General features: G+C 36.1%; 1 protein-coding gene across 4 annotated transcripts in view; it reads left to right on the top strand.

Annotated features, from left to right (window-relative positions):
• The window catches only part of NPY5R (neuropeptide Y receptor Y5), a 40,250-nt gene extending 33,810 nt beyond the window's left edge, over window positions 1-6,440 (top strand). For 3 of the 4 annotated variants that reach the window (XM_035022784.1, XM_035022785.1, XM_035022782.1), the window contains exon 2: window positions 5,034-6,440. In XM_035022784.1, the coding sequence (XP_034878675.1) occupies window positions 5,043-6,383 (1,341 nt within the window). In that variant the 5' untranslated portion in view covers window positions 5,034-5,042 and the 3' untranslated portion in view covers window positions 6,384-6,440. Of the gene's footprint in view, window positions 1-875; window positions 1,216-5,033 lie in introns of those variants that run through there. The other variant, XM_035022783.1, reaches the window with a different exon arrangement.
• The last annotated feature ends 10,065 nt before the right edge of the window (window positions 6,441-16,505 follow it).

Raw genomic sequence — 16,505 nt, 5'->3', positions numbered from 1 at the left:
AGCTTTAAAAATAAATCGTGGGAATATTTGAGAACATGGAATCTCGCCATTGTTCCAGGATCATAGCAAAATAGGCAATACTTGATATTTATCATTGCCAGAGGGGAAAAAAAATCATGTATTTTATCCTTTTGTGTGTGATTGGCATCCTCTGTGAAAAGATGTGTATTTTCATAAGACAGGAAATTATCCTAACAAAGGAACCTTATTTAAATATATTAGCTGTCTTTTAGTATCCTTTGAGTTCCCTGAAGTTCCTCCTGTTATTCTTTTTAAGAACTATCTACTTAACATACCTAAGGTCTATTCGGAAGATTTCATTTGTCTTGGTGTCAGCTGTAGATCAATTTTTATAAGAAAATTACAATATCAGAAAATTACAGAAAGTCTACAAAGACATTGCTTTTTAAAAGTCACCACAGTTTGACAAAGAACTTTTATTTTTTTCACTTTTTACTCTGAGGATTAAAGTTTGATGTTGCAGCCTGGGAATTCTGATGGTGGGAGCTAAAACTAGATACAAAAGAGGAAAATGTTTTAAGTAAACACAACAAAGGTTACACACAGTCAGTATCAAATTTCTCCTAAAATAATATTTCATTTTTAAAACATCGTCTCTGGTTATATTTCACAATTTCTCTGGCTCTCTGAGATGAAGAAAAGTACACATATTACATTACTCTCATTATGTATAAAGTATTTATGTTTCATAAAATTGTACAGTATTCATTATAACATTATAACGCAGATAATTATTAAACAGATCTACATTTCATTATAGGTTTGCTTATTGTGCTTTTCAGAGAAGTAAAGGGGTAAATTTAAGAAAAGAAATCCTTTGTGCTTTTTTTCTTTCATTTTAAAGTAGTTTCTTTACCTTTGATTTTCAATTTAAAAAAAAAAGACAAATCTTATTGGACAAACATTTCCTACTGTTTGAAATATCCCCTGGCTACTGTCATAGAGGAAGAAATTTCTCTTTGTCCAAAGTTCTTCTAGTCGGACTAAGAGTTAAATTTCTGTAAGACAGATTAACAGAAGAAAATCAGATTAATTTCCTACCTATAGGGAATCTACACAGACATGGAAATTCCACAGACAGGCAAAATGAGGTTTATATGTCATCCTGAGCTAAGGAGAGTGGTAAGGGAGGAAAGCCACTAGCAGGAAGGTGAGAGGAGATATTTGGAAAATGAAGGTTGCCCTGTTGTGCAGGTAAGTTTCTTAGGCAAAAAGGAATTTCTATAAATAGCTCTTTTCCTGGTACAGGTCCTCTATCTAAATTTTTTTTAGGCAGTTGGTGGGGAGGTCAAAGTTTCTACCTGAGTCTTTTGGGTCTTGATTATTTTCAGTTCAAAATAATCTACCTGCCATTGCATGGCCCATCTTGGGTATTCTGCCTTTGGCCGCCACACTACAAGATGGTGCGTTAAAGAAACAGCTTAGCATTCCCTTCCTTCCCCCTGGCCGCATTTGCAATATCTCCAGTTGTAAGAAGTCACTGGAGCAAAGATTCACAAAATGCTCATTTAGTGCAGAGCACGATATTAGTTAGGTGTTAGGTGTATGTTTGTGTGTAGATGGGATGGATTGGCCTGGGGCTAGAGAGAGAGCAGCGCGAGGTTGACTACAGTCTGACCAAAATAAAAGGAATAAATGAATGTTAAATGAGTGAATGAATGTTAGGAGAGGGAAAAAAACATAAGAAAAAAATGATAATTTATCAATCTATCAATAGGTACCAATACGCATCCATGATATTCAGCAACAGTGTAAGTGTTCATGCTGTTGTGAAAAAAATCCATCGCTGGCTGTCAGGAAAATGTCATTCATTCATCCATTCATTCATTCATCATCCATTTAGGGTCTTTTCTCTCTCAGGCACTGCAGTCTGTAATTACTCATTGTGTAACCTTGAATTAACTCCTCAGAATATTACTCACATAATATCTTGTATTTGTTATCTTAATGCCAGAGCCTAGCAATGCACCTCACACATTAATTGTTCAATAAATGCTAGTTGAATGAGCAAAGGAAGGACCAACTAATCTTTCTTAGTTATTCATTAATAAAAGAAGCCTCCCCCTTTAAAATTATATATAAGTAGTGTTTTTTATGGAGGGAAAGAAGTTTTTCCTGTGTCCAATGAATACTCAGGATGGCATTTCCTTCATCTTCTTACTAACAAGGCAGTGGTTTTTATAATTTAACGAATTCAGTATTTTCTGTGCAAGTATTATCATAGAAAATTTTTAGTGACACACTGCAATCTGATGTACTTTTTTTACATTTAAATAAAAACAAATGTAAATATTTTTTGCTATTTTAGTTTCATGTTGCTTTATCACTGAAGGCATCTTATTTAAAATTTTAAAACGCTAAGCAATCCCCATTGTCTATGGATGTTATCTCCTCATTACATTTTAGGGCCATTTGAAAACCTGTCTAATTTCAGTGGTTCCAATATATATGTGTACATAAACAGACATATATATTCGTGTAGTCATGCACTATCCTGCACTTTCTTACATTCCCCAGATGATTCATTTCTGTTTTTTTTTTAAAGTGGGAAAAATTAAACTAACTTTTAAAATGATGAGTAACAAGTGTTTACTTAGCATCCACTATGTACAACATAACTCTATTAAGCACCATTTCCATCATGAAAAGAATTAAGACATTTTCCTTTATGTCCATTAGTGTTTAATTGAGAAGACCGCCCACTACATTGGAGTCAGTCTGAATTTTAGATTCAACCACATTGTTTCTACTACCACAAATTGTACTGCATTTCCTCTTCCTTCAAAAAATTTTGGACAGTAATATTTTACTTTAAAGGAGTGTCATCTTTTAGTTACACATCCCAGGAAAACACAAAGCCCATTGTAGAATCAACTACCCAGTTTCTCTTTTGTCCTTCCTTACCTTGGTCGTAGAAAAGGTAGTCAATAGCCACTGACCTATAGCAAAAAAATGATTGTCTCAAGAAAGTGAGTCAGAAGAAGAATAACTAAGCAGGATCACAGTAACAAATAACCTGTACACATTATAAATATAGTTAGGATTTAAACAAGATAGATGGAACCAGGGGAGTTATCAGAACCCAGGAAATTAGGCAGAAAGGCCAGTCAAAGCTACTCTGATTAGAAGCTCACTGATCTATACAGAGTAGTTACTGGGAGGCCATTAACTAACTGGTAATATGATGAATAAGATGATTCGGGAGGTCATGTGAGTAACTTTTGCACCAGTTACCCCTTTTAACTTGGGACAATATCAATGTAAATTGTTGGCTAGTGTCTAAGAATGAATGAGTAAGACCCTGAGCTCTTGAATTAATTTATCTTTAAAGGGATGTTATCAGCTTCTGGAAAGTAATTTAATCAACATAGAATCAGTTGTAGAAGTTGTGAAAAACTTAAACTTTCAAATTTTCTCATAGAACAATGATGCCTGTATCATCCTATTTGAAACCTGCTATATATAAACCTGGAGTTAAAATTACTGATAATGAATGTATGTACACAATAGGATTTTCTATTTGGAAATATTTTGGATCAGGACCTAAAAGTCTCTTATAAATTAAAGATAATAGTATTCACTATTAATTAGATATGTATGTATTCTTATAGTTTTAAATATAGTTATCCAACTATAGATCTAGAAATATGTACATAAACTGATATGTAGTATATATTCTTTTTAAAGTTGCATTATATAAGGATCTCTATAACAACATCTGTATTCATCAGAATTAATTAACTATTGCTATCCTGAGTGTTCTATAGGAAACTCTTGTTAAAAAATAATAGTGCTTACTTTTTTTATAATTCTGCCAAATCTCTAAAATGTAGCGGTAAATAAGAAATACCATTGTGCTATTAATAATATTACACTGTTAATTTTGTTTGAAATGGAAAAAAACTTATTATGGGGTATGATATTAGTATTACTTCTACATTTAAGATGTAAGTTTTCCTCAGACGATATGAATTTATCCAATCTTTTTAAAGCTGAAAGTTATTTTCAATTTTTAAATTAAAAAATAAACAAGTAAATTTTGTTTTTAAAAACACTAGCAGGCTGCTGGTCAGTGGCTATCCTAATTCATGATAATCTGGCACATGTCAAAAGACTAAGAATTGATCATGGAATGACTTTGCCATCTAGTATTGTACACACATAGTCAACAGTAAGCTTGATAAACAGTAAGTGCCTAGTACATAGACCTAAGTCCTGGGATAGTGTTTCTACACTTGAGAAGCTTACATTTGAACACGCATGAACTAGATAATATTTAGGATACTAGACATTTGTTTGAATTTTTCATTTTTCCATAAGTATTTATTTAGCACCTACAATGGTGAAGTTACTAGGCCATGTATTGTGGTGGATACCACGATGAATAAAGGACAGTTTTCTGCTTTCCCATTGCTTATAAATAGATAAGGTAAGCTGCTATGTATTTTAATAGCATTGCAAAGCAAATTGTGACATACAGCATCAGACAGCTAGAAACAGAGCATTATGGGAGTTCCAAAGAGGAGATCACATCCAATTGAGTAGGCCAAGGAATACCTCAGGATAGGTGACTTTTAAGTTTGACCTTGATTGAAGTTGGAAATGAATGACTGTTTAAGATAAGATTATGTGACCACATCATGAATAAGCACCTTGACTAGACAATTAATAATAATGAGCTATTTTAATTAGATATCTTGAAGTTCTCATATACATTTGCCTTTTCCTTCCCTTTCATTATATCTACATAAATCTAAAAAACAAGGTCTGCTATTTTAACACAAATTAACATACCATAGAAATGATGATAGACTTAAACTTACTGTACTTGTTATTGGCTGATATTTGCTCTGCACTTGGACCAATTAAAGACCTCATGAAACTTTGTTTAGGAGATTAATAAGGTATGGGAACAAATTTTAAAATTTAGTTTCCCTTTCAGTGGATTAATTTATCGAAGTCACGCAATTTTTTTTTAAAGTTGGTAACTAACGTCTTTTTATTCCAAGCAGAGCTATAAAATGGATTTAGAACTCCAGGAGTTTTATAACAAGACCCTTGCCACCGAGAACAATACTGTTGCCACTCGGAATTCTGATTTCCCGGTCTGGGATGACTATAAGAGCAGTGTGGATGACTTGCAGTATTTTCTGATTGGACTTTATACATTTGTAAGTCTTCTTGGTTTTATGGGCAATCTACTTATTTTAATGGCTCTCACGAGAAAACGTAATCAGAAGACTATGGTCAACTTCCTCATAGGAAATTTGGCCTTCTCTGATATTTTGGTTGTGCTGTTTTGCTCCCCTTTCACACTGACCTCTGTCCTGCTGGATCAGTGGATGTTTGGCAAAGTCATGTGTCATATTATGCCTTTTCTTCAATGTGTGTCCGTTCTGGTTTCAACTTTAATTCTGATATCAATTGCCATCGTCAGGTATCATATGATAAAACATCCTATATCTAATAATTTAACAGCAAACCATGGCTACTTCCTGATTGCTACCGTCTGGACACTAGGTTTTGCGATTTGCTCTCCCCTTCCAGTGTTTCACAGTCTGGTGGAACTTCAGGAAACATTTGGCTCAGCATTGCTGAGCAGCAGGTATTTATGTGTTGAGTCATGGCCATCTGATTCGTACAGAATTGCTTTTACTATCTCTTTATTGCTAGTTCAGTATATTCTGCCCTTGGTGTGTCTCACTGTAAGTCATACCAGTGTCTGCAGGAGTATAAGCTGTGGCTTGTCCAACAAAGAAAACAAACTAGAAGAAAATGAGATGATCAACTTAACTCTTCATCCATTCAAAAAGAGTGGGCCTCAGGTGAAACTGTCCAGCAGCCATAAGTGGGGCTATTCATTCATCAGAAAACACAGAAGAAGATACAGCAAGAAGACAGCATGTGTGTTACCTGCTCCAGCAAGATCGCCTCAAGAGAACCACTCAAGAATGCTTCCAGAAAACTTGGGTTCCGTAAAAAGTCAGCTCTCGTCATCCAGTAAGTTCATACCAAGGGTCCCCACCTGCTTTGAGATGAAACCTGAAGAAAACTCAGATGTTCACGAAATGCGAGTAAACCGTTCTATCATGAGAATCAAAAAGAGATCCCGAAGTGTTTTCTATAGACTGACCATATTGATATTAGTGTTTGCCGTTAGCTGGATGCCCCTACACCTTTTCCATGTGGTGACTGATTTTAATGATAACCTTATTTCAAACAGGCATTTCAAGTTGGTGTATTGCATTTGTCATTTGTTAGGCATGCTGTCCTGTTGCCTTAATCCTATTCTGTATGGTTTTCTTAATAATGGGATCAAAGCTGATTTAATTTCCCTTATACAGTGTCTTCATATGTCATAATTCTCAATGTTTACCAAGGACAGAACAAATGTTGGGATCGTCTAAAACATCTTAACTCTGTATGTACAAAAACAAATTTTAGTAACATGAAATTTAATTTATGTATCAGAGTTCTGGATTTGAATGTCAGTTCATAATATGTGGAAGATAACTTAAATGTGTTATATATAATATGATGAATTCATTTAGTTGTATAAAGTCAGTGTAAATGCAATCTATAATTTCACTTTAAGAAGTAGTTACATTAATTTTCATTTCATCTTGTCTTGTAAACAAATGAATTGTAATTTTTGTTTAAAATAAAAGTTGTATCTAATCAACTCAGTATTTTTTGTTCAAAATTACAACAAACAAAAATATTTTTCCTGAGGATCATTTAATTTCAAATATAAGGAATATATATTATCTATTTATCTTCATTTCTACTTCACAGGCTTCTTAATATTTAGTTTGTGAAAATACAGAAAACATTTAGTATGCTCAGCAAATCGTAACAAATGATAGATGTACGCCCACGTCATGATTATAATTGCAAGCATTGGGTACAGCTTTGGCAAGAAAACACTGATTTCCTATTATTGATAATTGGTCAGATTGTTCATTTGCCCCACTGTCCAGTAACACACAATTAATTTAGTAAATAAAAGTAGATTTTAAATCTTTTCTAGTCTTATACCACATTAACACTATCAAAGAAAGATTGTTTTCATATATATCTTTTATAATCTAAAATGCGAAGTATAAATGGTATCTGTATTTCCAAATATTAATTAATTTAAAAATATTTCAAGTGTCCCCAGGGGGAACAAAAGGTTAATTTTTTTGGTCAAGATATAGAAGGATTGATAGACTTTGTGCTAGTTCAGTACTGAGGTCTCATATGCTATCTTACTAAACTTTTCAATTGAAACTTTTTGTTTATTTCAGACAGTTTTTTTAAAAACCGAGTCCCTGAAAATCACTGAATGTTTTCACAAGCGGCTCATATGTGCAAAATAACATTGCCATCTTCAGTTCCTGTAACTGATTTAACCCTCCCCTGTATTGATTTCTGTCCACAAAGAAAAGCAACAAAACAAAACAAGAAACATTTTAGGTTTGCAAATAGGTAATTCTGGTAGTTATCTAATCTACTGAAAATCCAGAATCTCAATGGGGGCTTTCTTTCACACACCCTCCTCTTCCTTCCCTAGGTGTTATCTACACACGGAGGGAACGGAAAATAGTACTGGTCCACATGGTGCCCTATGCTGGCTCCCACTGAACTCCAGCTGAGGAGTAATTCTCTTGCCTGGTCTCCATGTTATGTCCACCTGTATAATGTATGGCTTGTTCTCAGCAAGGTCAGCACCTGAGAGTCCAGCCCCAGTTCACCCCTGCTGACAATTCATTGACTGCGTGGTTGCACAGAGACTCAGCCATGCCTTCCATTTTGTTCTGAGCCTAGACTCTCTGCTTTATTGGTCTTGTACCTGCCAAGTCTGGCAACTTCCCAATAGTTGGGAAACTTTAAATTCATGACCAAGAACTCTGCAGGAGCTTATGAAATTCTTCTCACATATATCACTAAGAACTGAGGCAGGCAACATGGGTGTACTGGGTCTTCTCTGCCCAAACACTATAAGCTGCCATTTCTCTGCTGTTGTATTCACCCTATGTTGCTATAAAAGCACTCTGCTTTTCAGTCTCTTTCTAGATTTTCAAATATGAAACTGCGTACAGTCCCCTCCACTTTTAGCTTCTCTGATCTGTCTGGTGCTATATGATTGTCCACTCCAAGTTTTTATATGACGACAGGTAGAAAAAGTCAAAGAACTTTGGTCCATTCTTGGTTTTCTCTTTCTTTTTCTCTCCTTTTTATTCTAAGGGCCTGTACTTCTTTTTGCCTACCAAGAATGTCCCCTAGATCTTCATTTTTCTCTTCACTGTGGCTTACAGTAAAACTCTGTTCAGAACGTCAAGGTTTGCTTTTGGAAGAGAAAGCTTTTGTGATTTAAAACCTTTGCCCCTCACAGTGCTTAGCTTCAAGACTGTTGTCTTACTCTAGACCAAAACCAAAGAAGTTTAAGTCAAAGAATGACCTCTTATTTTTAAAAGCAATAGGTATTTTCACTTTCACTGGGGCAGTCGATTTCAAGGTTTAATTTTAGTGGCTGGGATGGGGGGATCTCCCTGATGAGTGCAAATATAAACATAAAGAGAGGTATTTTATCCTGGTGGAGTAACTTACATTAATAAATGTAGAATACCTGTCAAACTTCACAGATTTTATGCTTGTTGAGAGATGAGTTTAGTTAAACTGGATAAACTAATTTGGAGCTTTTAAACTATTGAACTCAAAGGAAGAAATTTCTCTACCCTGACCAGACGTGACTGAATGTTCTTAATAATTGAAATTTGAGAAGTCTAAACAGATTGGTGGATAGAAGTCATGGGGGGGGCAGGGGAGATGATCGTTTTGGAAGGTTATTATGAATGATCATTTCTTCTATGGAGGCTTGGTTAGGAAGTGAAACATTTTATGTTCAATCAACTCTCCATTGCTCAAGAGCTGATTATCTTAACTCTCCTATTCTCTTCTGGTATCTGACTTGATTACTTGTTCCAGAGCATCTTCACAAAGCATGACTAGGGGAAATAAATAGAGATGAAATTATAAGCAGTCAACCTCATTACTTTTAACAATTATTTTAAAATATTGATTTCAGAAGAGGTGTTAAATTGAGTTTTGGTGCTTATTTAAATTATTCCTGCTGGCTATGTTGCCCGTTACTGTGGGTAATAAAACACTAAATGAAAAAAACAACAACTGGGAAATGCACAAAGAGCAACTAAAATGATTAAATAATGAAGCAATGTATAGGAGTATTACTTCATTCAGATAGTATTGAGGACCTGCTGTGGGCCAGGAACTCTTGTAGGTGCTTTGGGAATAGCAGTGAGAAAGAGCCCTGCTATTTTATGTTTGCCTTCTGGGAGAAGGAGAGTCAGTGGCAGGAGGTGGACAAACAATAAGCAATAAGAGCAATAAAAAGGGAATTAGATAGTAATGACATAGTATACAGACAGATGTATTCAATTCCTAAGGCTGCTTTAACAAAATGCCACAAGCTGGGTGACTTAAAACAACAGAAAATTATTGTCTGACAGTTCTGAAGGCTGAAAATCCTAAATCAATGTGTCCACAGGGCAACGCTCCAGTGAAAACTCACAGAGGAATCCTTCCTTGCCCCTTCTCAGCCTCAGGGTCAGCCAGTGATCATTGGTGGTTTTGGCAGGTGCATAACTAATCTCTGCCTTCATCATCACATGACATTCTCCCTGTGTCTTTATGTTCAAATTTCCCTCTTCCTAAAGGACACCAGTCATGTTGTAGTAGCCCCCACCCTTGCCCCCATTCCAGTAAGACCTCATCCTAATTTAACTAATTACACAACCCTACTTCCAAATAAGGTCACATTCTGAGGTCGTGGGATTAGGATTTCAGCATGTCTTTTGTGGGAGATAGGGGGTGCAGTTCAACTCATAACAATATAGTAGCGAATATGAGTAATGATAAGAGCCTTAGAACAATACAGAGGAGAGTCAGGAAGGGTGAGCATTTGGCAGGAGAAGCAGGAGAGTTGGAGGTAATTTCTAATGGGATGCATCCATAATCCTCATTGAGGAGATAACTCTTGTGCAAAGATTTAAAAAAGGCAAGGGGTTGGCTGTGTGGCAGTAAGGAAAAAGAGCACTCCAGGCAGAAAATAGAGCCAATGTAAAGGCCTTGAAGTTGGAGAACACTTCACGTGTTAAAGAACAGGAAGGAAATTACTATAGCAGGAGTATAGTCGAAAGAGAGAGTAGATAAGGAGCTAATTCAAGGACAGCTCTTACAGGTTCTTACAGGCATTCGTAAGGACATTGATTTTTACTCTTCAGAAAATTGAGAGCTATTGTCGATTTTGACCAGAGATAGGATAAAATATGACTTACATTTAAAAGGATCACCCTAGCTATGAGAAGAGACTATGTTCCTCTGTCTTTTTTTTTTTTTTTAAGATTTTATTTATTTATTTGAGAGAGAACGAGAGACAGAGAGCACAAGCGGGAAGAGGGCAGAGGGGGAAGCAGACCCCCCGCCAAGCAGGGAGCCCGATGCGGAACTCGATCCCGAGACTCCAGGATCATGACCTGAGCCGAAGGCAGTCGCTTAACCAACTGAGCCACCCAGGCGCCCCACCTCTGTCTTTTTTTTATGTCACAAACATGAGTGCTTAATATCCATCTATCTATCTAGATACACATATTAAGGCATTAATCATACCTATATGTGTGTGTATAGAGAGAGAGACATTAAGCACTCCTCTTCCTTAAAATCACATATATGTGTATGTGTGTGTATGTATGTTTTAATTCCATAATTTCTTATACATTTCTTATTTACTATTCTTTATTTACATTTATTGGTTTATTATAAAGGATATAATATAGTATATAGATAAACAGCTAGATGAAGATGCGCATAGGAAAAGGTCTGGAAGAGTCCCAAGCACAGGAGCTTCTGTCCCTGTGGAGTTGGCGTGTTCCACTCTCCCGACATGTGGATGCATTCACCAATGCAGAAACTCCTCAGACCCATAATTTAGAGATTTTTATGGAGGTTTCTTCATGCATGCATGACCAATTATTAACTCAATTCCCAGCCCCTCTTACCTCTCCAGAGGATGGGAGGTGAGGTTGAAAGTTCCAAGCTGCTTCTTTTTTTGAGAGAGAGAGAGAGGAGTGCATGTGAGGGGGAGGGGAGCGGCAGAGGGAGAGGGAAAGGGAGAATCTCAAGCAGGCTGGGCGCTGAGGGTGGAGCCTGTGGAGCCCAAAGATCTCACAACTGGGAGATCATGACCTGAGCGGAAATCAAGAGTCTGCCGCTTAACTGACTGAGCCACCCAGGGACCCCTGAAAGTTCCAAGGTTCTGTAATCATGGCTTGTTGTTTCTGGTGACTAGCCCCCATCCTGAAGCTATCCAGGAGCCTACCAAGAGTTGCCTCATTAGAAAATAAGACATTTCTATCATCCAGGAAATTCCAAGGGACTTAGGAGCTCTGTGTAAGAGCCTCTTAACAACCCCATCACTCAGCAAACTACAAGGGTTTTAGTAGCTTTGTGTCAGGAACAGGGGCAGAGACCAAATATATATTTCATCTTATTTCACAGTGATAAAAGAATGCCAACATATTATGACTGTACTCTTCTTACACATCATACATTAAAATCTACTTATTCATAGTATTCCACCCTAAATACATTTCAAAAATTCTTATCTACAATTACTGACCTGATACGATCTAAATTTACATAAAGCTATGTATAAGCTTTATTTATAATACTTAGTAGATCTATTCATGCATTTTGCTGCAGAAATATTAATATCTTTGATTATAGAATGCTACCCCAGACCATACTGAAGGTAGCAAATAATAGAAGGTATGATATCCTGATACTAATATTTCTCTAAACACACCTGACTTCAGAGTTTTGGATAAAGGCTTGAGGTTATATAATCTATATACCTACTACTTACTTATTCCCCATCAACCACATTTTAGTAAATAATTTCTTTGAATAATCTCTTTATCCCGTGTGTGTGTGTGTGTGAATGTATTTGAAAAGTGTCACAATAGGTGTGTCACACAATTCTAAATTTCCTAAGTCTCTTCTACTTCTAAACTTCATTCTTTTCTTGGATGCTAGCTTGGGTCATCAACTATCATTTAAACTCCCTAATACTAGAGATAAGACCTTAGAATGGCAATTGCTTCCGTCAGGCAAAGTTAAAATTAGCCTTGGGTGCTTGGACACCACTTAGGAGGGTTTGTAGAGGCTCCTCTGGTCTCTGGAGGGAGGAGTGTGATGACTGGTGATCAGCATCTTCCCTGGAGGAAGAGAAGCCAGAAGAGAGAGCAGCATTATTGTTGATCATGCTCTAGTTGATTCTCTAGGCCAGGCACAATCTCTAGTATGTCTTTTTAAAAAATGTTTTTATTGTTATGTTAATCACCATACATTACATCATTAGTTTTTGATGTAGTGTTCCATGATTCATTGTTTGTGCATAACACCCAGTGCTCCATGCAGAACATGCCCTCTTTAATACCCATCACCAGGCTAACCCATCCCCCACCCCCTCCCCTCTAGAACCCTCAGTTTGTTTTTCAGAGTCCATCGTCTCTCATGGTTTGTCTCCCCCTCCGATTTCCCCCCCTTCATTCTTCCCCTCCTGCTATCTTCTTTTTTTTTTTTTTAACATATATTGTATTGTTTGTTTCAGAGGTACAGACCTGTGATTCAACAGTCTTGCACAATTCACAGAGCTCACCAGAGCACATACCCTCCCCAGTGTCTTATCACCCAGTCACGCCATCCCTCCCACCCCACCCCCCACTCCAGCAACCCTCCGTTTGTTTCCTGAGATTAAGAATTCCTCATATCAGTGAGGTCATATGATACATGTCTAGTATGTCTTAAAACATATTGAATTGAAACAGCACTGAAAAGCACGATGCTAGTATTTAGCATGATTAAAAAATAGAGTAGTCATTTATCATCACCTTCATCATCAATAACAATAGATGCTTATTATTTGCCAGACACTGAAGGCACTTTACACAAATGGTCTCATTTGCAACTTCACCTTCAAGGACAGGGCTATCTGGTACTATCCTTATTGTGGTCTATAGACCTTCATAGAACTCAAGGAAGTATTTTGGGCCATTGAAATCATTAAATCATCAAATAGGTGCTGTTCAGGTGTCTATTAAAATAATATTTATTATGTAATCAATCTCCTTTCTTTTATTATTTTTTATTTTTTATTTTTTTTAAGATTTTATTTATTTGACACAGAGAGAGCAACAGCGAGAGAGGGAACACAAGCAGGGGGAGTGGGAGAGGGAGAAGCAGGCTTCCCGCAGAGCAGGGAGCCCGATGCGGGGCTCGATCCCAGGGTCCTGGGATCATGACCTGAGCCAAAGGCAGACGCTTAACGACTGAGCCACCCAGGCGCCCCAATCTCCTTTCTTTTAACAGAACAGTTTTGAGAGATCCCACGTGCATACTAAGTCAAAGTTCATGGTAGGCGGTGTAAGCCAGAAGAGCATGCCAGTAACCAGTAAGTCAGTTGAAAGAGCACTCAGCTGAACACTCTAAACTACAGCGGTACTTTTCACCATTAACAAAGTTTGTAACTCTTTTTATTCTGATACTCAAGTTGTTTCATATGGACTATTGTTTCATAGAAGCATAAGGAATACTGTGTTAAACTACAAGTTAATGAGAAAGAGGAACATGATAAGTTTTGCAAATTTGTCTCAAGATGCTATTCAACAGCTTTAAAAGTTGCATTATCTAATTAAAAATTTTATATAGTAAATTAAGATGTCTCTACAACTAATAAAAACATTGTTAAAATAGAAAATAGTTGGGCCTATTTGGTTTATTGGGAATAAAGATCATCTAAATCCATGATAAAGTGTTGGAGTGAAGTGCTCTAAATAGAATCATCTTAGAATCATAATGCAAAAATATTTATTAAAAAGTTGAATTTATGAAGTGCAAATTGAAATAATTTGAAACATCAGGTTACGAAAGCAGGGTTTTTTTTGGTGTATGATTGACCTCACAAATATTTAGTTGCATCTAAATCTATAGGTTAATATTTATCTACCATTAAAAGTATAATTTTCATTTGTGAATTTGTAAAGTTATTCTAACTTATTTAAAATTAAGTTAAAATATGTGTTAGATATAAAAAAAATCTAAATCTCTCTAGAGATATAGTGGATATTGTTAAAGCTCATTAAAAATAATACTCTCCCATAAAATAAAATAAAATAAAATAAAATAAAATAAAATAAAATAAAATAAAATAAAATAATAAAATAAAAGGTTATATTGAGCAGTAGCTTTGGCAGTATCTATAAATACTTCTGTTGTGTATATGTACATAGTGCTGAGCTAAGAGTTTTGGTGGCAATTCAGGAGATAGGAAAGAAAGGGGCAAAGTAACTCACTATAATCTTGTGCTTTTTGATTATTTGCTTTTTTCTCTGTTCAAGTCCACTGACTCAGGCTTCCCACACTCAATAATAACTGATTTGAAGTCCTCTTCCTCCAATTGATTGGTCTCACCTCTCTTTTCTCCTAGAGTTAACTGAGCATCTTTTGTTTCATTGTTTTCTGTTACACTTTTCCTACATCTTTTCCTCGGATTCTATTGTGCACCCTGATTAAAGCTGTGACAGATTGCCCCCTGCCCTCATTTTGATGATTTTCCTTAAAGAATAGGATTCTTACCAGAAAGAGTTTCCTTTTATGACTTATTAGAACAGGATAATGAAAAGATTTGGTTTAAGTGGAATCTAACTCTGTTTTCATAGATTTTGGTCAGGAACAGTAACACTTTTGGGATGACCCAACTGACGAGCTCAGGGTTTAGACAGCTGACGCTTGAATTTATACTCTCCTTTCCATTCTTAAATGCTTAAAGGAATATATGTCTACTCTTTCTGTCCATACTTTACCCAAACCTAAGTGTCTTTGCTTCCTGTCCTTCAACAAGACAGATCACTTCAGACATGCATAAATAGCTAGAATTTTCTTATTCTATTTGCAAATATTTTAAAAGCTGCTGTAATTTTATGTGTACCAAAAGTAACAGAGATGGGGGAAAGATGACAGACAGACACAGATAATCCAAAGATAATGTCCACCTGACTTTGCTATCCCTATTTCACTTTGGAAAACTTTTCGTTTTAAAAAACATACTCACTTAGACTCTTGATAAAGTAGGAATGTTTATAAACTTGAGTACGCTATGCCAGGTAACAGTAAGGAGTGGTAGACAGAAGCCCTCCTACTACTTACGTGGATGATGAAGGGTTTGCAGTGGTTAATACCAGACACTGATATTTCCACCATGTCCCATTTTCAGGTAGCCACAGAAAATTTTAACTACCTGAGAAAAAGTCAACTCATCTGCAGTATACTCATTTTACTCCTATTCCAACAACAAGATTAAGACTTTTTTTTTATTAAAGACTTTATTTATTTGAGAGAGAGAGAGAGAGCACAAGCAGGGGGAGAGGCAGAAGGAGAAGCAGACTTCCCGCCTTCGCAGGACCCTGGGATCATGACCTGAGCCGAAGGCAGGCGCCTAAACAACTGTGCCACCCAGATAGCCCTGGACAATTTTTGTTATTTCATTTTATTATGAAACAACATTATTGTTTAATTTTTAATGCTTATAAGTATTGTTACTTTTTAAAATCCTTTGGGTATTTTCTTTGATTCATGCTTTAGATAAAAGCATATCATTTTCTCTTTTCTGGTTATCACAAATAATTTTCACAATCATTTCCTGCTCAGGGTAAGCCCCCCTTTCTGGTGTGATGACAAGGGCAGGAAGAGCAAGCTAAATAACAGACTCCCCACCCTAGACATCTGGGTAGAGTAAGACGAGAATAAGCCCTTGCCTTTTTCCAAACCACAGTTCCCTCCAAGCATCAGTGTAAACTATATCATGAACAGGTGTATTTGCCGGAACTGCCTTGAACCAACCAGAAAGCCCACGAGAAGAAGGAATTCTCCAGGACCTGGAAAAACATGCTTGGATTTACTTTTAACAATGCTGCCTATTTCAGTTACTCACATTTGGACTTCTAAAACCACAGCTTATGATCAATGCCATTAAATATAGGGAGTAGTAGAATGTCTAATGCCAGTTGATTTTCTTATTAAGTGGGAGTAAACCATATATCCAAAGAACCAGATGTTTATTTTCATTAATATATAGAAACCACTGGATTATTATGCTGCTCTGTCTAATTTTTCACTGTCCTTGTAATTTTTTTGATGTGAACTTAAGATCAAATTTATATTTTAAAATGTTATTTGAACTTATTTATATATCATAGTGTCAATTTTGATTCACATCATCTTATTCTTCAATGCTAGGAATACTCTTTCTTTTCATAATACTTTGTCTCAGATAATTTTGACTTTCATTCAAGTATTTTGACTATTTAGCCAGAAGCACATAATTACATAGATAATCAACTTTAATGTTAACAAAATTTTTAAGA

The sequence above is a fragment of the Mirounga leonina genome, unplaced genomic scaffold, assembly GCF_011800145.1.
Source record: "Mirounga leonina isolate KUSES-001 unplaced genomic scaffold, KU_Mleo_1.0 Mir_176, whole genome shotgun sequence".
In the NCBI taxonomy this organism is placed as follows: domain Eukaryota; kingdom Metazoa; phylum Chordata; class Mammalia; order Carnivora; family Phocidae; genus Mirounga; species Mirounga leonina.
The sequence above is the reverse complement of the archived record's forward strand: the minus strand, read 5'-3'. Positions and strand labels throughout refer to the sequence as shown.